Here is a 23,017-nt window from a genome sequence, read left to right as displayed (position 1 = left end):
ATGTTTTGACAATATTTTAGACAGTTTTTTGTTCCGGTCATGGCAATTCTATCTGCGGTAAACATATGCTTGTAAATGTCTCACTAAGAGAGCAGTAGAATGCCATGAAATTACATGTCACTACCTAGCAGGAGTTTCACAAATGAATAGAGGAAATGTGCATACCATAAATGTCCCTTTAGCATTGTTAGTAAGTTGTTTCAAGAGTGTATTGTGCCTGGGTTCTAGTGAGTTCTATTCTCTTATAAATAACTGCAGCATACCGTGACTCTGAAGACAGCACAGCATTAACTCAATGAGTAATTTCATATGCAAAAATTTGGAGCATGAGCTTAAAAAATAACTACTGAACCATCCAAATTTTAATGAAATGGCCATAGACCATTTTGCAGGACAGATGGGGAGACAAGCTGATTTCATATATAAACAAATGAATTAAGGAAGGCAAAATGTGCATTAGTAGATGATAAGCAATTAATTTGTTGTAACGACCTATTCAGCCTACTACATGAAGCACTTAAAAATTGGTGGTAACATGTTCATACACTGATGTCACATTTTTCAATACTTTGGCACAATAAACGATATGAAAAATGACACATTTCAGAAAGAAACTACAAACTTTCACAATACACTAGTATCTGAGAAATACAATATGTTAGCTTCACAAACAAATCAACATGGCAGCTGCTTGGTTTGCTTCTGTCAGCCAACACAGCACGAGACTGGTACCATAACAGAAACATCATTATTTCGTCTCACGAATTCGCGAACACCGCAGACTGAACACACACATAACATTAAAAATCCCAAGTTTAAATTTTAAAACATAAAAAACATTACTCATGCAATAAAGCAAACACACACTGAATTAAAGATCTCTCTGCAAAATGGATCTATTAGTACGATTTGTTGGGACAAAGTGTTGGGAAATGTGACTTTGGCAGATATATACACTACCTATAGGTCTTATCACAGTTTTAACTTTCGGTTTTATGTAGCAGCTGATTATGAAACAGAAAGAAGACAATGGAAATTTCAGTATGGAATAATGACAATATTACGAAAAGGATAGACTGCTACTCTTGATATAGAGGAGACGCTGAGTCACAGACAAGCACAAGAAAAAGACTGCTAAACAAGTGAGCTTTCAGCCACAAGCCTTCTTCTAAAGTACATAACACATGCACACATTCATTGAGCGCTTCTCATATTATTGTCAGACCGAAGGCAAATACATATAAACTTGTGGCTGGAACGTGATATTCCTTAGGCTTATTAGTTTGGTGAAAACAACTCTGTCAATATAAAATGCTCAAGAATTTGGAAAAAAAACTGGAAATTCATGAAAACTTTATATCACTTTTGAGGAGCATCCATAAATTTGTGACACACAACTTGCATATCTATCCAATATAAATGATTCGTGAACTCAAACTAACCTGCCTTTTAAAAAAGTGCACTTAAAAAGTGCAAATAACTTTTATGTTAGATGCCTAAGATAAAAAGAGAAAACAATGGCCTCATTAAGAAACCTACTTAAATTTGTGTGGTAAAATTCAATTTAAATAATTCTGTGAACAAACAAAATTGTTAGATTTGGACATAGATCCCGTTACATCCATGATGCGTATCATTTTGTCTGTGTGAGTGATTTAGTGACTAGGCCCTACTTCTTTAAAGAAGATGCATAAAACATGGAAATAGAGAACACTAGTAATGTTGCAAACAAATTTTTTGTAACTAAATTTGGGTAGTATGAGTAGGATGACGGAATTTGCCAAGCTCATTTCCTATAATGGTGATGTTAATCAGTCAAGAAGAGCTTTTGATTTACTATCACATGACTGCTTTCTTTTAGCATTTGTTAAGTCTCTTGGTTATGACAACAGATTAGATTTAATTCCCAAAACCATGATCTGCTTATCATTTCTATAATAAAGCTACAATTATGCAATTAAGTTGTGTAAAATTTGTCAAAAGAACAAGAGTCATCAAGGACATCATGATATTTAGCACACATTTATTTTCATTTTTCAGTGAAAGAGCAAATATTTTTGCAAGCAGAAAGTTAGCAGGGACTACTACAGGAAGAAGCAATCAAAATACTAATAAAAAGAATTCTCAATTATTCTTTTTTTAAAACATAAAAGCACCTCAAGTGATTAGCACATTTCAACTTACCTGTTCAGCCTTCAATGTTAACTCGATGAAAATCTGTTGTAGTTTCTCATTCACAAAATTGATGCAAAACTGCTCAAACCCATTCCGTTCGAAGATCTCAAATCCATATATATCTAATATTCCTATGCTCTGGCCCGTGACAGTTGTTTCCATTGCACTATTCACACACTAGTAAAATAAAACAGTAATATCAGATGCCACAATAGAAAATGCACAATATCTGTTAATATACCAAAATGTTATTTCTATTCAAACATGTCTTTCTGTCAGCAGTTGAATTTACATGCAGCAAGAATTAATAATATACTTTTCTCAGTTAAAATATACTGCAACTACACCTGTGCCTTTACTTGACACGAGACTGTTACATATGTAAGTCAACAATGTGTCTTTTTACATTTTAGGTTATTAATCCAAAGGTTTGGAGTTAAACTCTTGGTCGGACACAGTATTTCTTCAGCCCAAATAATTCTCATTGAGTTATCCAGCTGTGAAATAAGTAATACAGAATGCTAAGAATTTGACGGTGGGCCAACTGCTATTCATTCTTTGCAAAATCATGACTTGAGTGGAAAGGCAGTGAAGTAGTGATGAACTGATGGTTTGAGAAATATGCATTATAAAGTGAGACTGTTATTACATCTGTTTTTAGTGTTGAACTTCTGCAGAGTATTGCAGACAAAAACAAACTGATATACTGCATCAAAACTTGTGTAGCACACATTAAAAGATATTCCATGTGGAATTATTGGAGAAATGTGATGGTATATGAATTGAAAATGGTTCTGGAGTGACACTGAATATGGTTGTCAATTAAAATGCCAGTATCAAACAGTTCTATTCAAATTTTACACTTGTTTCCACTCAGTTTTATTTGCATGTGTTTTCGCATTACAGGATCATGCAAATGCCTTGGATGTTACCTGTAAGCCCTCCATGAGGAACTCACACAGTGTCTTAAAAGTTGCCTGGCCAAGATCCAAACTATCGTATAGTACCTGAAAAGAAAATTTCTAGAGCACTTTACTCTGAACCATTATGTAGCCACTGCCGGAAGTAAAGTATCCGTCAAAGGAAGTATCAGCTTCAGATTGGGCAATACACAAAAACCAGAGGAACAGGGTATGAGTGATTATAGCTGACTGTGACACAGTTACATAAGCTGTCTTGTACCCTATTATGGCGATTCCACCACCAAGACAATGATCAGTCCAAATTTCCAATCACAACACAAATTATTTTCCATTTGTTTGATGAAGTCTTGTGGAATTATTATTGCTGAAGTTTCCACATACCAGGTGTACCAGTATAAAATGAGCGTTTTTCTTCTTCTTCTTCTTCTTTTTAATGAAACACTAATTTTGAATTGAAAAGTAAAAACATTTTATTCAAAGTACTTACCATTGCTTTATATACATTTTGACCACCTTTCTGGCTGTTTGTGGACACCACACCAATAGAAATTTCGTCTTTTGAAGCAAACCAATCAGACACCCAATTTTCGACTTCTTCATAGGAATCGAAGTGTTCCTCAGCCATTGCGTGTCCCATTGATGAAAACAAATGGTAGTCGGAAGGGGCCAAGTCTGGTGAATACGGTGGGTGAGGTAGCAGCTCCCAGCCAAGTGTTTTGATTGTATCCTGAACCAGTTTTGCTTTGTGTGCAGGTGCATTGTCGTGTAAAAAAATTACTTTGCCATGTCTTCTGGCCCATTCTGATATTTTTTTGATCAATGCATAGTTCAAATTGATCATTTGTTGTCTGTAGCAATTGGTATTCACAGTTTAACCGGGTTTTAGAAGCTCATGATACACCACACCTTTCTGATCCCACCAAACACAGAGCATTATCTTCTTGCCGAATCGATCTGGTTTTGCAGTCGATGTTGATGGTTGTCCCGGATTAACCCATGGCTTTTTCCGTTTAGGATTCTTAAAATAAATCCATTTTTCATCGGCAGTAACAATTCGATGCAAAACTGATTTTATTTCATGTCTTTGAAGCAAAATTTGACAAATGGTTTTTCGGTTTTCCATCTGTCTTTCATTCAATTCAAGTGGCACCTATTTTCCACACTTTTGGATCTTTCCCATAGCTTTCAAACACTCAGAAATTGTTTGTTGTGCAACATTTAGCATTGCTGCCATTTTCTTCTGACTCAAAGTGTCATCTTCATCCAATATTGCTTGCAATTCGGCGTCTTCGAACTTTTTTGGTGGTCTTCCACGTTCTTCATTTCTTACATCAAAATCATTATTTCTGAACTGTTGAAACCATCTTTTGCATGTTGCTTCTGATGGAGAATGATCACCATATGCCTCGACAAGTATTCGATGCGACTCAGCAGCACTTTTTTTCAAATGAAAACAAAAACTTAATGCTTTCCGCAAATCATCACTTTCTGTTAACATGATGAAAACATATGATGTTGTTTGTTTCATGACTTGATGTATATTAAATATCTTTGACAGATGTCATACCAACCAAACAAAAAAAAATTAAGGCTCGTTCACAACAAATGTTCCCTATCGACACATTTGTATCTTAACGCTCATTTCATACCAGTACACCTGGTATTCACAGATACATCATATGAATTCACAATTACGAATAATGACTACCATCAGCTGCAGAATGAAATGACGATAATGAAAGTCTGTGCACGACCAGGACTCGAACCCGGATTTCCCACTTATCGTGAGTGGTCGGCTTACCAGTTGGCTATCCGTGCACGATTCATGGCCAGACCCAAACTTCCGTATGTTGTCAATCATACATCTATACTCACACATCCATTATGTGTATTCCTATACAGACCAGACTTTGTACTTGAAAGTCGCATGTCCGGTATCAGCAGATAAATATGGTATACCAGTGCCTGTGTTATTCTGATGAAAATGCACTGCGGCGACCACAGCCATTACAAAACACATCACATGAATTCGCAATTGTAAATAAAGACTAACATCGGCTGTAGAATGGAATGACTGCAATGAAAATCTGTGCCAGACTGGGACTTGAATGGGGATTTCCCACTTATCGTGAGCAGTTGCCTTACCATTTGGTGCACAACTCACGGCCAGACCCAAACTTCCATATGTTGTCAACCATAGATCTACGATCTGTACTCACCCATCCATTATGTGTATTCCCGTACAGATCAGATATTGTACCTCAAGTAAAACATCTGATCTTTATGGGAATACACTTAATGTATGTGTGAGTACAGATCGTAGATGTATGGTTGACAACATGTGGAAGAAGTGGGAAATCCAGGTTCGAGTCCTGGTCCGGCATAGATTTTCTATGTCGTCATTCCATTCTACAGCTGATGGTAGTCACTATTCGCAATTGCGAATTCATCTGATGTGTCACGTGATGACTGAGTCGCCACAGTGCATTGTCATCAGAATAACACAGGCACTGGAATACCGTATTCACAAATAGGTTATACACAAATATAGTACTGGCAAATAAATTGCTGGAGGTATATATATATATATATATATATATATATATATATATATATATATATATATATATATAAATGCTTGGCTGGAACAGTGTAAAAGAGTAGGGCTGACTTGGCTAAGAAAATATGAAATAAAATTAAAAAGAAGAAAAGTGATGTATGCATTTTCAAGAAAGAAGACGGGATGATGATATCATTACGGTAAAAGAAGGGAAAGCTGCTGATGCTGAACACATGCCACAGGCTAACAAAAATCAGATGCAGCAAAGAATGCAAAGTGCTTGCATAACAACTGGAAAAAAAGGAAAAAAGAAATCAAATGCATCAAATAATAGTTCACACTTCCACTACTACATTCTAAACAATAATGGAGGAATGTCTTAATGAAGTTCAAAGCAAAAAACCATAAGGAAGTGGCTATGTATTGTCCACAGGTACTGCATAGCAGCTAAGAAGCAGGAAACTATACTTCATTACTGTTTTCCCTTGCCACGAAGACAAAAGAGTGTGTTATATCTAGCAACTGGAAGATGCTAGGTGGGCAAAAGAAACTGTACTTTACTGCAAAACATGTACACAAAATCCACAATTTTAGCCTAAAGACTGTCAGGATGTACCATATGTTGGAGAAATAGAAATAATAAAGAATCTTGAGGAACATTATTACGAACACAAGACATCTTCAAGCATACACAGTTGTCTTTGAGAACCCTTGGTTAATACAGAGTGCTGTATTTTTCTTGGAGTAAAACAAGACCACTTGTGGTTATAGACTGAAATGATCTCCACTTAAAAAAAAAATTTAAAAGAAAGAAAGGGTCACATGAAACACACAGTTGTACTGGCACTCTACAGAATACTGTTGCTGGAAAAAGAGACTCATCTCCTGTGTCTTTAATACAGAGCAAATGAACTGCATCAGGTACAGCAGCCTTTCCCCTATCAACCACCTTGTTGTTTGGAATTCCATGCTCACTCATTTTGATATCTGTTATTTTCACAAATTTTCAATGGCTCAAAATAGGAATTATGTGCATGTTCTTCAGTGAGGCTACTCTGAAATACTTTCAACGTATTATCTTACATACCAGTGCCTGCCTGCCTGCCTGCCTGCCTGCCTGCCTACGCAAATGCATGTACATGAGGGTGCACAAATATCTGACAGAAGCACCTAATTTAGAAAACCTAGCTATAATGTCATCTTCATTATGTGCCTCTCTACATCTAAATGATAAAGGAAGGTAGAATCAGAAAATTAAAGAAACATCAACAAAGGAAAGTAAGCACTCAAACTGCAATCAATATCTGTTGTGTATAACTTAGTTTTTAGAAGCCTATTAAAAGGACGTACTTTATTAATCTGCAATAATAATGTCACATTTCTTCACACAGCACAATAGCACTACAAAAACTATACCTTATTAATAAAAATTAACATTCTTACCTTGACTAGAAAATCAAACAGCCTTGCATATACACCTTTGGCTAAAGCATTTCTAGTATACACAGCCTGCTCCACATTCAACGTAACATCAATGGTATCTGACTGACTGCCCCACTTGCTATCAAAGCGTCGGCTTATTAACTTGTTATTTAGATGTCCTTGATCTACCTGGAACAGGTAGGCAGGGAAATCAAGATCTGAAACAGAATATGTAAAAAAAACACTGGACATCAATAACCTTCCCACATTTGACAAAGAAGACAATGCAATGAATTCCACCAATGTATTAAGCCTAAACAAAAATTTTAGTAACCTTGGTACAAGACAATAAATACATTTATCAGAAGTCTTGACCTCCAGAATTACAGTACATCATAAACAATATCTAAGAGTACTTTCTTCTTCCTGTTGGTTCAGTAAACCTCAAGTGAGAATTTGTGAATTATAACACCATGTTGCACTAGCTCAAAGTCTTTAAGTACATTACCACCTGTCACTAACTTCTTTTGGCTTAGTAACTACTAATTGAGAGTAACAATAACATATCTGTGGAAAAGCTATAATCTGATATAAATGCAATCCATAAGCATCCTTTTTCAAAACACATAACAGCACTAAAAAATTTGTATTTTATTTAAAATGTTTGAAGTCAGTATTAGAAAGCAAGCAATGATATCAACAGTAAGTATACATGTCGCTGAAACAGCATGTGCATGCAGTACATGGTAGTGAAAAGTCTGCCAGTATCATTCATGGGGGAAGGTCACCTCTGCATCACTGATATGATCAGTCCTGATGAAAGAGTAAACTGCTGGTGCACATACAAGTATTTTGGAAAATGCCTTTCACCACACATGGGTGAACATGGGGCTCGTTATCAGACAACCCCTACATGTTCCCATGTTGACCCTTTCGTCTTCTCCAATTCTTCCCCCTCCCTTTCCTCCACCATCCCTCAGGGCAGCCTCCAGAAGCTGCACCTAGCACCCCCATCCCGTCACCGCAATGTCCCTGGATGCTCCCAAAGACAGCACTAGCATCTTCGCCATACTTAACCTGCTATCCTTCCCCCTCTCTGCCCCTTGTCACCTCCTCACCCCCACCACTCATCCAAGCAGAGTGATGCCCATATCAGACACAGTCGGGCCTAAGTGGTTGGAAACTATCAGTCGTGTGTGTGAGTTGTTGCTGTTGCTGTTATTGTTGTGTAAATGTTTGAGGAAGAGCTTTGTCAGAAAGGTTAAATGTTTCCAGTATTCTTTTCACTGTGCCTGTCTGCGATTCAACACCTCCTCTATGTGGTGAATATGAACCTATACTTTCCATATTGCTGTTATTCCATCCCAGACTTTACATTGTTTGATTTTACAAAATTCTGCCAGTTAATGAATAATTTGATTCTTTCTAAGTCCCTGAAGACTTTCCTTCATGATGGGATTTATGGGGCACAGCGTGGGAATGAATGATTCAAAGGAAGGATGAATAGACTCATGCAGTGTTGAGCCATACTTCCTTTAATGACAGCACTGAGAGCTGACAATTAGCTTAGTAATTGGACTGGTAGGTATAATTACTATGTGTATTAAAAGCAAAATTTACTACAGAAAATTGCAGAATTTCAAAGGAACCAAATAATCAGCTATGCTACCTCTTGCCCTCACTGCAGAGGCGAATGACCTGCCCCTGCTTTTCAACTTTCCCTCACATCTCTCTGTCCCCTCCCTGAGGGAGGCACTAACAATTATCACAGCTAGACTTTTTTTCTATTTTTAAATATATTTATTGGTAGTACTGGGATTTTGAACTCCTGAAGGGAAATACTGGAAACCTAACTCTTACATAACTTTGTCCATTCACTGAAGTCAAACACGAGATGTAGAAGCCCAAAGATCACTGCAATTATGCCATGTACTGATGAAGAAGAAACCTGCATCTTATCATTACACTATTGAGTGTAAAAAAGATGTGATCCATTCTTAACTCATTTGTTGTTGTTGCTACTGTTGTTGTTTCCAGTATGAAGACTTGTCTGATGCAGCTCTCCACTAAAGTCTATTCTGTTCAAGTCTCTTCATCTACGAGTAACTGCTGAACCCAAAATCCATTTGAACCTGTTTACTACAATCTTGATCATGCAGTGCTTCATCGATGATTCATATTGATATTAATATGAACCAATACAGCTGTGTTAATATACATTACTTATGAAACAATCGGTTTCGTTCAATGGCCATCAACAAGTGTCATAATAAACTTACATTAATACAGCTGTGGTGGTTCGTATTAATATTAATTGTTTACTGTAGTTGGGTCTAAGGCTCCCTCTACAATTTTTGCCAGGTACACTTCCCTCCCTTACCAAATTAACTATTTCTTGGTGCCTCAGGATATGTCTGTTAATTGAACTCTTCTTTCAATCAAATAGTGCCATCAAGCACTATTCTCCAAGATCTGATTCACTACCTCTTCAGTAAGTACCCAACTTACCAATCTACTCTTCACCATTATTGTGTAGTACCACACTTCAAAAGTTTCTGTTCCCTTTCTCTGTGTGCTGTTTATCAACAAATACATTTATGTTCAATGCTAACACATCTGTTTTTTCAAAGAAAAGTTTCTTGCTACTGCCATTCTACATTTTATATTCTCTTTAATCTACCATTTTAAGTTATTTTGGTATCAAACAGCAAGAAATCTACTACTTCCAGTGTCTTATTTACTAATCCAACACCCTCAGCATCATGTAACTTAATTCAACTACATTCCATTATCAGTGACTTTTTTTTTATTGATTTTCATCTTATAACCTATTTTCAAGACATGGCACATATTGTCCAACTGAGCTTTGAAATGCTTTGCCTCCATTAAAAGAACTACAATGTCGTCAGCAAACCTTCATTTCTTCTGCATGAATTTTAATTATTTTTCCTTAGTTTCCTTTAGTGCTTGTTCAAGGTACAGAAATAACACTGAGAGGAGATGACAACCCTGACTCCCCCTCTTCTCCACTTCTGCCTTCTTTTCACGCACCTAGATTCTTAGATCTGCAAAAGTTGTAAATAATCTTTTGCTCCCTGTATTTTCTCTCTGATACCTTCTACATTTCAGAGTATCTATTCCAATCAACATTCACAAAAGCCTTTTCTAAATCAACAAATGATGTAAATGTAGGTTTTCCTTTCTTCATTCTCTCTTCTAAGGCATGTTATAGGGTAAGTGTTGCATTGCAGTTCCTACATTTGTCCATAACCCAAACCATTCTTGCACCAGGTCAGCTTCTGCTGGAGGTTCCGCTCTTCTGTAAATAGTTCGTGTCAGTATTTTGCAATAATGGCTTATGGAATTGATGGTTCAGTAATATTCACACCTGTCAGGACCTGCTTCTTTGGAATCTGAATTATTACATTCTTCTTGAAGTCGGAGGATATTTCATATGTCATACAACCTGCATACTGGGTGGGGTAGTTCTGTAATGGATGGTTCTCTGAAGGATCCTAATAATTCTGAGGGAATGTCATTTACTTCAGGAGCTCTGTTTCAGTTTTGATCTTTCAGTGCTCTGTCAAATTATTCTCAAAGCATTAAATATATTATTTACGATGTGAGGTTTCATGTTTCAGCACATTAAGCTGTTTTTCCTTATCATATTGAAACCTATTATAGTGCGAACATATATGAATATACTATAACACTGTGTGATGTTTTCTGCCATGACATATATGAACTTTGCTGGATCAGTTACATAACAGAAATCTATACCAAACAGATAACATTTTTTGTAAATACCATACCAAGAAGTAGTTGCTTCTGGTGACTTCTTGACAAGTTGGAGCTTATGGGCACTCAATGGCATTTCTTGACAAGTTTTATTGGCAAAGTGTTGAAATTTATTAATTGCTCATTTGTATTTTTGTCCTCTGCCAGTCCGCATGATGATCAACTAAACGTGAACCACACAAAAAATACAGTTTTTACCACCGCTGAGACATGTTCACAGAAATTCATTAAGCTGTAAAGGACCACAATTCCAATTTCTTTTTCCTTTTTTCCTTTCCCTTCTTTCATGACTCTTAAATTATGTGTTTGCAGTAGTTAAATTGTGTTTTGTGCAAAATTCTAACAGATCATTCATTCTTCTATTCTTTAACCTAGACCATTATCTCCTACTGTCTCTACCACTGTCCCCTCTCTCCACTATTGTTTCCAGTTGCCTCATCACCAGTTTCCATATCCAATAATGTAGAAAACAATTCCTTTAGTCCCACCACACTTTTTTTATATCTTCCTCACCTATGGAGCTAAAAGACATGCACTTTTACTACTCCAGAGGATCATTGTTTCTTGTATATATTTTCTATGATAATCCTTTCACTATACTGTGTGACCTCAAGCTTCCCTGCTGGACCAGTTGTTTGTATTGCTCTTGGGTGTCCAGCCTGCTGCAATCACTTAAGAAACACAATATTTCTACAGCTTACCTTGTCATCATTTCAGGTGGTATCTGAAGAATGAACATCTTTGGTACATCATGCCTCCTTTACACTCTTCTTGCTCCCCACATTTTCCCTCACTACCTGGTCACAGGCCTCATCTGGTGGAGTGGTGGGGAGACATGACCACAGAATAATGGATGCAAACTCCAGGCCCTCAGTGCTTCTCGCTGTTGACTGATGTTGTGACTTCAGACGGCTGAGCATCAAGTCCTACGCTCCGTCGTGAAATGACAGTCTCTATTGATCACTCTTATTTCAACAGCCTCCTTTACAACGCAATCCCATAATGACAAGCTCTGTCACAACACATCCATTTGTTTATATTTCATTGCTTTCCCTGCAGCTATGCAGTGTCCTGCAATGACAGATTTTTTTGGATGCTTGTGTTCAGTGTACCTCCTATGCTCCTGGCATCTTTTTTCAATTGTCAGTACAGTCTGCCCAAAGTACGCCTTACCACATTTGCATGACATATGGTACATATTCAGTTTATGACACCCCAATTTATCTTTCATTACATCTAACACAGCATGTATTTTTAAAGATGGATGGAAAATGCATTTAATGTTATGTTGAACCAAGATACTGCCTATCTTGTTCAATACCTGGTCAGTGTTTGGCAGATATGCCATTGTCTTATTCTACAGTCATAGTAGTCTATTTAGTGGACCTGCATCTTCTGCCTGAAAGCAAGTCAGATTTTCCTCCTGTCACAAGCATTCTTTTTGAATATGTTCTTAAGGTAGTTGAGGTCCATTAGTAGGCTTTCTTCATCCGATATTGTATGGGCCATGTGGAATAGCGTATGTGTAGCACATCCTCACACGATGAAGGATCATAGCAGCTGGAGGTTTAGAAATACCAGTAAGCGTAAGTGACTTTCCGGTCTCATAATGCCGCTGCCTTGTGCTCCAATAGGGCATCCAAAAAGGGGAGTTTGCAATTCTCTTCCACCTCCATGGTGATCTGATACTGTGGTGTAGGGAGTTCAGATGTGGGAAAACTCGTGAAGCTTTTCACTCCCATGTTTCCACATCACAAATGTGTAATCAACATGCAATCTTCAGTGCAGGCTTTCTCTTCAAAATCCATCATGAACAGGTCTGGTACAACAGGTGACTAAAAGCACCCCATGGCAACACCATCCTTTTATTTATAACTGTCACTACTGAGCAGCAAGAATATAACGCGAGGGTGAATTTGAAGACAGTTGTCACTGTGGGGCTGAATTTCTCCCTGATCAACTTACGAGAATCATAACACGGTGCTCTGGTAGAAAGGGTGACCAAATCCAAGATCATCATAAGGTTCTTCTTACAAAGGCACTGTTCTTGCAGCCATTGAATAAAATAGACATGAATATTAAATACAATATTTGGAATGAAAGAGAAGCTCCATGTACTGAAAATGGAATTAAATAAAGAGACAGCTAAACCTCCAATTTTCATTTTTTCCCCTCTCTGCTCGAGACAGCTAAACCTCCAATTTTCATTTTTTCCCCTCTCTGCTCATCAGAGAAAATGACAAAAATAGGAGCAGAAAAAAGAACAAGTGGGCTTTTTGGCCATTATAAGGAAGAAAACATTAATGCAAATTGAATCAGAAAAATATTGAAACACAGCAAACTAACAGCTGAGATTCAAATTTTAGAGTAAAAAAACTACTAGTAAGTTGATGGTAATTTGAACACCACAGATGAATGGTAATCTGAAAATAAATTGCAAAATGCAAGTGGAAAACAAAGGTAAATGAAAGGGGAAAACTCACAGCACTTTTGTGTTGACAATGGCATCAAGTGGAGCATTGATCTTTCAAGGGCAATCGATATCTGAAGATGCTCCCATTGGAAGAGTGAAATTAGTATTGAGGCAGAGGACCATCGGGGAAATAAGAGTGGATAAGTGGGGGGGGGGGTTGGAATACGAAAAAGAGAATATTAAAAAGATAATACTTAAAAAGAAGAAATACTTGCTGAAAAAACAAAAAGAAAATAACAAAATAGAACGGAAATAGAGAAAGGTGGAATGCTAAAACCAACAATGAATTTTATAGCACATGAACCAAATGTTATGATGGAGAAGAAAAGAAAGACACGAGTAAGAGTTTAGTTGGGGACAGCTGGATGGAATGGGGCAAGAAAAGAAAGGAGTAAGGGGGAGGTGGCACATGGAATACAAGGGCTAACGAAGGCTGAGACCATATGAGTGATGAAAATGAAGGATATAGTAAAACCTGATTTAAAACTCGCTAATGAAATCTCACTTTTAACGAATATTTCCATCAGTCCCAGAGAAACTTCCATAACAGCAATGTTATTTCTCCCTGCTTTTAACGCGTCCTACTTTAAGAAAAAGTCCACTTTTAAGGAATAAACATGAAACTTTTGCAAACTGAAATCCTTTCCTTATGTAATTCATAAGCTGCTGTTGAGAGATTCTGATTTGTTTTCACTTCACACAGGTCGAAATTTTTGTTATGGAATGCAGAAAATGGTAATTGATTCAACATGCTGATGTGTGCCTACATTGTAGTAAATTTCTTGACTTCCCTTTTACTGATACCAACAGATGTGTTGAAAGAATTGAGATCAATTTTCATGCAGTTTAGGTCATGCAAAACCGAGAAAGACAGGCCACATTGCATATATTACAGCTCATGACACTACAGGTCTTCTGAGTGCCAGGAGACGTCCCCAGTGCGGAGCAAATAACTATTTCAGACAACTTTAATAATTCTTAATTGTGTGTTTAAAAGTATGTACGCTCCCAATAGCACACAACGAAGTTAAGACCTTCAGTGGGTACCTTTCCACTGAGGTACTGATCTCCTGGGGGCTCTGCATGGAGCCAAGCATTCGCAAAATATGGTGGGCAAGGTGACTAATGTGATGTCACAAGTTCATTACAGGGCCCATATTTCTCATGGGCCCCAGGTCCCATGATCTGACACCACGAATATGAAATGCAAAAAGCGTAGTTGTTTGGTTACTGAATTGTCTACATTATCACCTTAATTTTTGTGGAGTTATGGCCTGCAAGTGTACAGGAAATTTACAGTTCAGCAAAAGCTGACAATGACAATCTTACATGAATCTTTCCAATAAGACAAAGAAATACGATTCTACATGTGACGTATATTCAAAAATAAGTGAGTGCTCTTAAATGTCAAAGCTAACGATTGCTGTGGATCCAAAAAGGAACTTCATTCATATGTCCACATTCAATGAGGTGGAAAATATCCTAAAGTAATTTCAAGGACTGAGAAGTGGGAGAATTCTTATAAAAGGAACCATACTGCAAGAGAAGTCATGAAATTGTTCTGAAGATCAGCATTGAAAATTTCTGTACATCGAAGAGCTGGTTGAATTGATATAAAAAACACCATAAGCTGTCATTTCAAAGTATAAGTGCTGAAAGTGAGACCCTGGTCACAGGAAGTGTGAACTACTGGAAGAACATCATATTTCCATGACTGATACAGGGTAACAGCCCACGTCCATTTTGAACACTGATCAAATGGTGTCTTTTATAATTTACTTCCTGCAAAATCATATTCTTAAGTGAGAAAAATGGCACAGAGGTAAAAAATTACAGAAAGGATGACGACGCTATTGTGCATAAATAGTGATGGTAGTGAAAAGTCCCACCACTGTTAATTCCCAGATCTTTCCAAAATAAAAAGCACTTCTTTGTACTTACGAGTACAACAATAGTCCCTGGAGATGTCAGAAAGCTTAATGACTTTTTCTGTTGTTTAGATGCCAAGGAGGGTGCAGCAGGAAGCAAAATTGTACTACTTATTGATATATGCACCGTACATACCAAGGAGACAAAATTTCAGAATAAGTATATGTTGTGTTCCTTCCTCCAAACTGCCCAGGTCATCTTCAGCCTCTGAACTTATGCATAAAACACTCTGTTAAATCCAAATACAGAGAAGCATTTGGGTATAAGTCAGTTTCATTCTTTGAGAGGAAGAAACTGATGAGAATCAGCGCTGTACAGGTTATGCATATGTTTGTTGTCGCCTGGAATTCTGTAACACAACAGTATGTGTTAAATTGTTTCACATTAGTTGCTGTTGAAGACAACAGTCTTCCAGATGAAAAATAGATTAGAGAAATTGGTATTTCTGAAAATACAACATTCCAGGACATTTTTTGTTGCGATAATGACATCCTGACTTCCCCACCCACGACTGATGCAAGTAAAATGCTTATGAGGAATACAGGTAGGAGCAGGCAATGGCACTGATGAAGAAGAAGAAGAAGAAGAAAAGGGGAGAGCAATGCATCCAGTTTCGTTGCTGATGTACAAGGAACTGATACTGTCAGGAATTACTTTTCCTCTTATAATGTAGATTAATCAGTTCTAACTAATATCAACCAGCTGGAGTAACAACTTCTTTCACTAAAATATGCTGGAAGGACAAAATAGACTAGACTTATTGATTTTAAAAAAATAAAATATATGTTCTGTGAAAAGTGTAATATTTATATACTTGCTGCATTTAAATTTATAGCACAGAATATTGCTGATTTTGTGATTAAAAAGCACTTGTATCACATAAGCAAGATTGATTTACGATTCTGGGTCACTCCTCCTGTGTACCAGGCAAAATCCCTATTTACGGAAAAATATTTGGGTCCCCAAAGATTATTTAAAAAGGAGTTTCACTGTATTTTGCAAGAAGCGTTTTCACCTGTGCAATGTAGAAAACCTGTTGTTGGGAAGAAAATATTTTTAATCACTATGAAACTCTACGGGTATGAGCAAAACAAATTATAAGGTTAGGTTAGTGGTGTTTAACGTCCCGTCCACAATGAGGTCATTAGAGACGGAGACAAGCTCGGGTTAGGGAAGGATGGGGAAGGAAATCGGCCGTGCCCTTTCAAAGGAACCATCCTGACATTTGCCTGAAATGATTTAGGGAAATCACAGAAAACCTAAATCAGGATGGCCGGAGACGGGATTGAACCAAGCAAATTAGAAAGTTGTGCAAAATACCATAAGGGTGGCATTCCCTCAGCAATGCATTACTACAACAATTACCAAATTCCCTACACACATTCCCACTTCAAATGTGAATTGATTAGCAAAGTTTCATTCTTTTCAACTATGGCACATCTGTTGAAAATCAGCAAATTTTCCTATCTAATGTTAGACACAGTTTAAAATTATCATTCATTGCTCTATGCACTGCTGTTGGACCATATTTTTGAGGAGACCAACACAACAACAACAGATAAGTAGTCGAACAGTCCATAGGTGTACTGCCAGTCCATAGTGTCCGACAGGCACAATATTTCGGCGATCAGACATGTCGCCATCATCAGGTGCCCTCAGGAGCTCAGTTCGTCAGCGCACCTGACGATGGCGATATGTCTAATTACCGAAATACTGTGCCTGTTTGACACTATGGACAGGCAGTACACCTGTGGACTGTTCGAGCAAGAAATACGCCGGGAGACACTGAAGAATCACAACATATAAATGGACTACGAAAGCAGAACGTTTCAATACTCACATCTGTTATCAGAAACTTGTGCATAATTCCCTCGTTCTTCAAACATAATATTCCCTAGATGAAGAACACCAGCCACAACACGAAAAACATCAGTTTGGAGGTTTTCTGCCATGCCCATTACACTCATTGCTGAAAAAAAATTGCTTATTTCTGAATTCTGATACAACAGGGAGAGCCGATTAACATTATTTTGCTACATCATTAGCAGAGGAAAATATGAGTTAAAGCCACCACATGTCATACAGAGCAAGTAAAGGACAGAGGACATGTAAGTGAAAAAGTCACAATTATTGTAATTAGATATCAGGAGTTCTTGCAGTTCTGATGAAATTAAATTCAGTGGCTATTCTACTTTTTTATGTGCCAGTTCACTGGTTCCTCTGAAAAGTGTAATGACATTTTTGCTCATGCCATTTTTTCATCTTCCACCCATGATTGCAAATCATAATATTACATAATTAACAGTGAATACAAAATAGAAATAATTTTACATTTTGAAAGTTGTATGTAAAATGTGCAAAATAAACAAAATAAAAAATTCTTACACTGAAAGTTCACTCTTTCCCCTCAACTGCTCTCTGATATGTTACACCCCTTCATTTATCACACTAGAGCACCAGAGGAGTGGAGAAGGAGGGTGATAGGCAAAAGTAGAACAAGAAGGCAATAAGAGTATATTCATTTGTGAATCACAACCAGGGTGGCTACTCAAACTTTGGGGAAAAAATAATATATTCCCTGAGAATTCCTGGTGTGAGGAGGAAGATGGTGTAAGAAGATCCTGATAAATTAATAGGGGGGGGGGGGGGGTGCAGCATGTGACAATAATGACTTCTCTCTCTTCTTTTCTCTCAGCTGAGCCATATCTCAGCCATAAGCAGTGGTTTAGCTGCAGTTTTTAAACATCCATGACTTATTTGGAATAATATTCATATAATTAACACTCTTTCAAATATTACGTATTTTAAAGTTTGTGATTTATAAAACTCAAAATTATTCAAGTTCAATGCAAGGTTAAAAATGCAGAATTCCTTAGGATTTTACCTAATTCCTCAAATTCTCCAAGATTTCCGTTATTTTTCGAGGTAAAGTGTAATTCCCTGAGAATCCCAAGATTTCCAGAAGAATAGTCACCCCAACAACAGAGCTGAGAGCCCAAATGGTCATATGAATAGAAAATAGTGAATGTAAACAAAACATCAGACTTAATACATGACATTGAAAGTATATCCTATATCAAAATGTGTACATCTGAGTAGAAATGCTAGGAAAAAAAGTATGTGCAAAACAGCCCATCAGAAAACTTATCCAACAAAGAGTGGCAAAAATACCATAATATAATGGTACAGAAAACATACCTCCCCAACAGCCCATCAGAAAACTTATCCAACAAAGAGTGGCAAAAATACCATAATATAATGGTACAGAAAACATACCTCCCCATTCTGATGCAGTACTGCCAATTTCTGCCCATATTCTCAATATATTGTAAATACAGGAAAACAACAAACAATAAGGAGAATTTTAGGCATCGTAGAATATGAGGAGCTTCTAACCCTGGGCATTAAGTTGCTTGATACTCAACATGTGGCTGTTAGTGTCCACACAAAATTGTTATTGGATGAGTGAGTTTAAAACTTGTTAAGAACACTACCATTCAACATGTGAAAGGATCAGTGACAATCATGGGATAAAATATTTTCTCAATAAAACATCCAACAGTAATAGTATAAAAAATCTATGCCTAATATTAATTGAAGTCTTCCACTGAATTTTTCTTTTGTATGTGAAGGCTAATCTCAGGAACTAGTTTGGGAATTTTCATACAGTTTTTGTTAATAGACAGAATGATTCATGAGGAAGGTTTTTGTATATAACTGTCCGCTACACCAGACAAGTCATCCGGCCATAGGTACTTAGTGCTACCCATACGAAGCTTGATAGGTCATCACTGCAATATAAAATACAGGGTATATCTGTAGCCAAGCAATTAAATGTCCCCTCTTCAGCATACAAAATATACTCAAATAAATAAGGTGCAATGCACTGCCAAAGCCCTATGTGTCACAATCTGAAGAAATTTCATGTTGTACCAGGGAGGCATTGTTATGAAGTGCAGAGGAGAACAAGCATAACTTCTTATAACAAGGGTCCGCAGCCAATACGAATTGTTTAAAAGATGTCATTTTCACTTATGGCTGTAGATGTTTTTATTCTACTATTTAAATTTTGGCATTACGCCACCGTCAAGCATTTGATCCCTAGACACAAACAGGGGGAAAATGCATGCAATGCTTGACAATGGTCTAATGCTGAAATTGCAATAGCAGATTACAAACTTCTAATGCCATAAGTGAAAAGACATCCTCTAAGCAGAGCGAAAATAGCTTTGACAATGGAGTTAACCACAGTCAGTCAATCAATTTAAAAATTTGAAGTGTCATCTCATTTGATCTTCAGACCTTCTCTTTCCCAAAAATATCCACGACTATATTCAACAGACACCACTGAATGCGAAAAGATTTCAGAGAACATTATTACATTTTTTTCACAAGCTTGTTTGACTACTGCATCATTGGTCACATTTCAATGTGTTACAATACCCATCCAAATTTCTCTGTTTACGTTTGTTTCACAGTAAGGAGCGGGATTCCTGGACAGCCTTCTCTGCTGAGACTAGTCCCCTGATACTGGGAAGAGCAATGAGTCTCAACAGATGAGGAAAGCTTTTGTACTGACACTTCTCATGTACTTGTCACTTGTGAGAACTTCAAAAAAAGCCCAGCTTCAAGGACAAGGCCTTCTGCTGGTAAACAAATCCTGAGAACATTATCTGGGAAGGAACTGAACAGTCAACTGAGTCCCCTCACTTGGAGCCATGTATGTAAATTATGGCATCTTCATGGCTTTTGTTCAGACAGGCTCCAACTGATGTCATGCACCAATTTGTTAGTGTGAAAGAGATTTAGATCCATTGCTTCATATCAGATATAGGACATCATTCAAAGCTGTGGACAGTAGCTCAAAACACGGTAAACTGATTTCACACAGCGATTAGTTATGGTCAATAGTTTCTGGAATACAAAGGATTGTTGTTACTGATTTACTTACAAGGTTGAACTGATAAATGATTCAAATGACGCTTATCTTATTGGTCAACAGGAATAAAAAAATATGGGAAGAGTTTGGAAAGCATAGGAAAGTATTTATGTCTTCTGGACAATGCACTTGCCCACAACTGAGAAACTGAGTATGAACTATTAGTTGGAGCAGTTAAGGAAGTTCAATTCCAGACAACTTTCACACCTGTAACTTGGCAATATAAAACCATCAGTATCAGGCTGAGATTGTATTTTTAGCTCATCAAGTTCACGTCCTAATAATGCACAGAAACTGCAATACAATTAAATATTGACAGCACAGTAAAAATTTCTCTCCATACACAGATGTACCATCATGCCAAATTGTAAATGAGTTCACATGTTACAACCACTAATGTGTATGAACAACAAAGTAAAATTTTAAAAAAATGACAAAATTCCCAAATGCTGAATAGCTGGCATACACAAACCAAAAGTATAATGATAATTTCAGCACACATTCTACCAAGCACCAAAGAAATTGTACTGCCTAATCACAAAGAACTGGAAGAAAGTCTTAGTAGCACATGCCTTTCAATGTTTCCTGGAAATCATGAGCATCATTCGTTCCATCAACTTTATGGTTCCCACCATAACTGAGGTATGTGTAGTAGTCTAATGATTCCAGTCCAAAATCACCTGCAAAAGAAGAGAAAATTCGTGAATGCATTTTGTCTGTGATCTCAAAATACACTTTTACATATCAGTCATTTCTTTGCTTCTAAGAACTGCAATAACTCAAGAGAGAAGATCTGTCAATTCCAGCACTTTTCTTAAGCCATTTATGGTAACCACAGGAAATCTAATCTGGATGGTTGTACAGGGATTTGTACTGCCAACTCCCATTGTAAGAAGATCACTTTGCTCAGTTACATCTTAAGATCTTTCAAGTGGGGTAGGGGGGTAGGGTTTGAATGAAGGCAGATGAATAGAGGATGGGATGCTGGGGGGGGGGGGGGGGGGTGGAAGGGCAATGGAGTGGAGGACGAGTGGATGAGGAATTGAGAAATAGATGAGGGGCAAGGAGAATGGCGCAGGCAGAAGGAATGGGGAGTTGCAAGGGCATGGGAATGGATGACAGCTTGTGGAGTGGGGAGGGGGGGGGGGGGGGGGGGAGTGGAGGACTGGAGGTGGGTGAGGGCAGAGAAATAGAAGACTGGCCAGAGGCAAGAGGACAGGGAAATGTTTGGCATAGCAATAGATCCACATCAAAAGATGAAGCATTGTGGAGCAAATGAGCATCCTATTTTACACTGGTAAAATTAGCAGTGTATCCATGATATTCATGCATACGACTTTTGTCACTGTAGACTATGCCTGCAGGAATCTACCATGTCACCTGAACCTCATATGGTCACACAATGCAGGCTTCCTCGGCTGGTATTTGCACCCTGGGTGATTTCTGTTTTACGGGCATTAGGCCATGGTTCAACCCGCATTTCTGTACCTAACATTTCGTCTCCTAATGCACATCACCAGAAGCTATTAACACTCAGATGTGAGTTTCAAAGTTAAACAAGCTCAGCACGCCAAACTGTCAATTTGTAACATCGTCAGACTGTTGCATAAGATCACAGAATTGTTTGACATGTGATTTGGACAAGAGATGCCATTGTTTGCTTTGTTTAGCACTAAAGCATACAACTTGGCTAATTTCAATACTCCTCCTTTTCTGTTAAAGTTGTTTTTTGCTTTTGAATTTCTGTGTCCTCTCTGTACATTCTAGCATAGTAATGAGTGGATATTGACTAAACCATAGAATTTGCAGTGTTCCTGGAAACAGTACTATTAGAGATTTATCCACGTTTCCCAGCCAACAATTACTCGTGTTCCTTACGCCAGGTGTTAACACTCCTTTTTGTAGTTACTATGTACACTTGAGACCATATGCAAGGATTTTTATATATTTCTGTTGTGGTTGAGTGGGAGGTATAGGTCCTTTGCAGTATTCAAGTAATCACAGGCCTTTGTTGTTGGTTTGAACACTGTGGCATATTGTGTCTTCTTACAAGGGAACCTCCCCAACGTACCCCCCTCAGATTTAGGTATAAGTTGGCACAGTGGATAGCCCTTGAAAAACTGAACACAGATCAATCGAGTAAACAGGAAGAAGTTGTGTGGAACTATGAAAAAAATAAGCAAAATATACAAACTGAGTAGTCCATGCACAAGATAGGCAACATCAAGGACAGCGTGAGCTCAGGAGCACCGTGGTCCCGTGGTTAGCATGAGCAGCTGCAGAATGAGAGGTCCTTGGTTCAAGTCTTCCCCGAGTGAAAAGTTTAATTTTTTATTTTCAGACAATTATCAAAGTTCAGGCACTCACACATAATCAACTTCGCTCTCCAAAATTCATGGACATGTTCAGATTTGCTTGGACATATGCAGGATTTGACGGTCTACACACGGACAACTTTGAAAACGTGAAAAACATATGTTTTGACAGAGCACAGGGAAAACTGTGTGACTGTGAAACTGTTGCATTCATTTGTTGCAGTTTATGTGACAAACTCTTATGTTTTCATCACTTTTTTTGGGGGTGATTATCACATCCACAAGAAAACCTAATTCGGGCAAGGTAGAAGAATCTGTTTACCCATTTGCCAAGTGTACAAGTTAGGTGGGTCGACAACATATTCCTGTCATGTGACGCACATGCCGTCACCAGTGTCGTATAGAATAAATCAGACGTGTTTTCCTGTGGAGGAATCAGTTGACCTACGACCTTGCGATCAAATGTTTTCGGTTCCCATTGGA

General features: G+C 37.7%; 1 protein-coding gene across 4 annotated transcripts in view; it reads right to left on the bottom strand.

The window, feature by feature from the left end:
- LOC126485168 (unconventional myosin-Ie-like) overlaps positions 1-23,017 on the bottom strand; it is a 416,688-nt gene that overhangs the window by 333,502 nt on the left and 60,169 nt on the right. For 3 of the 4 annotated variants that reach the window (XM_050108845.1, XM_050108848.1, XM_050108844.1), the window contains exons 7-10: positions 20,792-20,899; positions 17,121-17,249; positions 7,102-7,298; positions 2,185-2,352 (exon numbers count right to left, since the gene is read on the bottom strand). In XM_050108845.1, coding sequence (XP_049964802.1) covers positions 2,185-2,352; positions 7,102-7,298; positions 17,121-17,249; positions 20,792-20,899 — 602 coding nt within the window. The remainder of the gene's footprint in view (positions 1-2,184; positions 2,353-7,101; positions 7,299-17,120; positions 17,250-20,791; positions 20,900-23,017) is intronic. The other variant, XM_050108846.1, reaches the window with a different exon arrangement.

The sequence above is a fragment of the Schistocerca serialis genome, chromosome 6 (genome assembly GCF_023864345.2).
Source record: "Schistocerca serialis cubense isolate TAMUIC-IGC-003099 chromosome 6, iqSchSeri2.2, whole genome shotgun sequence".
In the NCBI taxonomy this organism is placed as follows: Eukaryota; Metazoa; Arthropoda; class Insecta; order Orthoptera; family Acrididae; genus Schistocerca; species Schistocerca serialis.
Note: the sequence above shows the minus strand (reverse complement) of the source record. Positions and strands in the feature narration are given on the sequence as shown.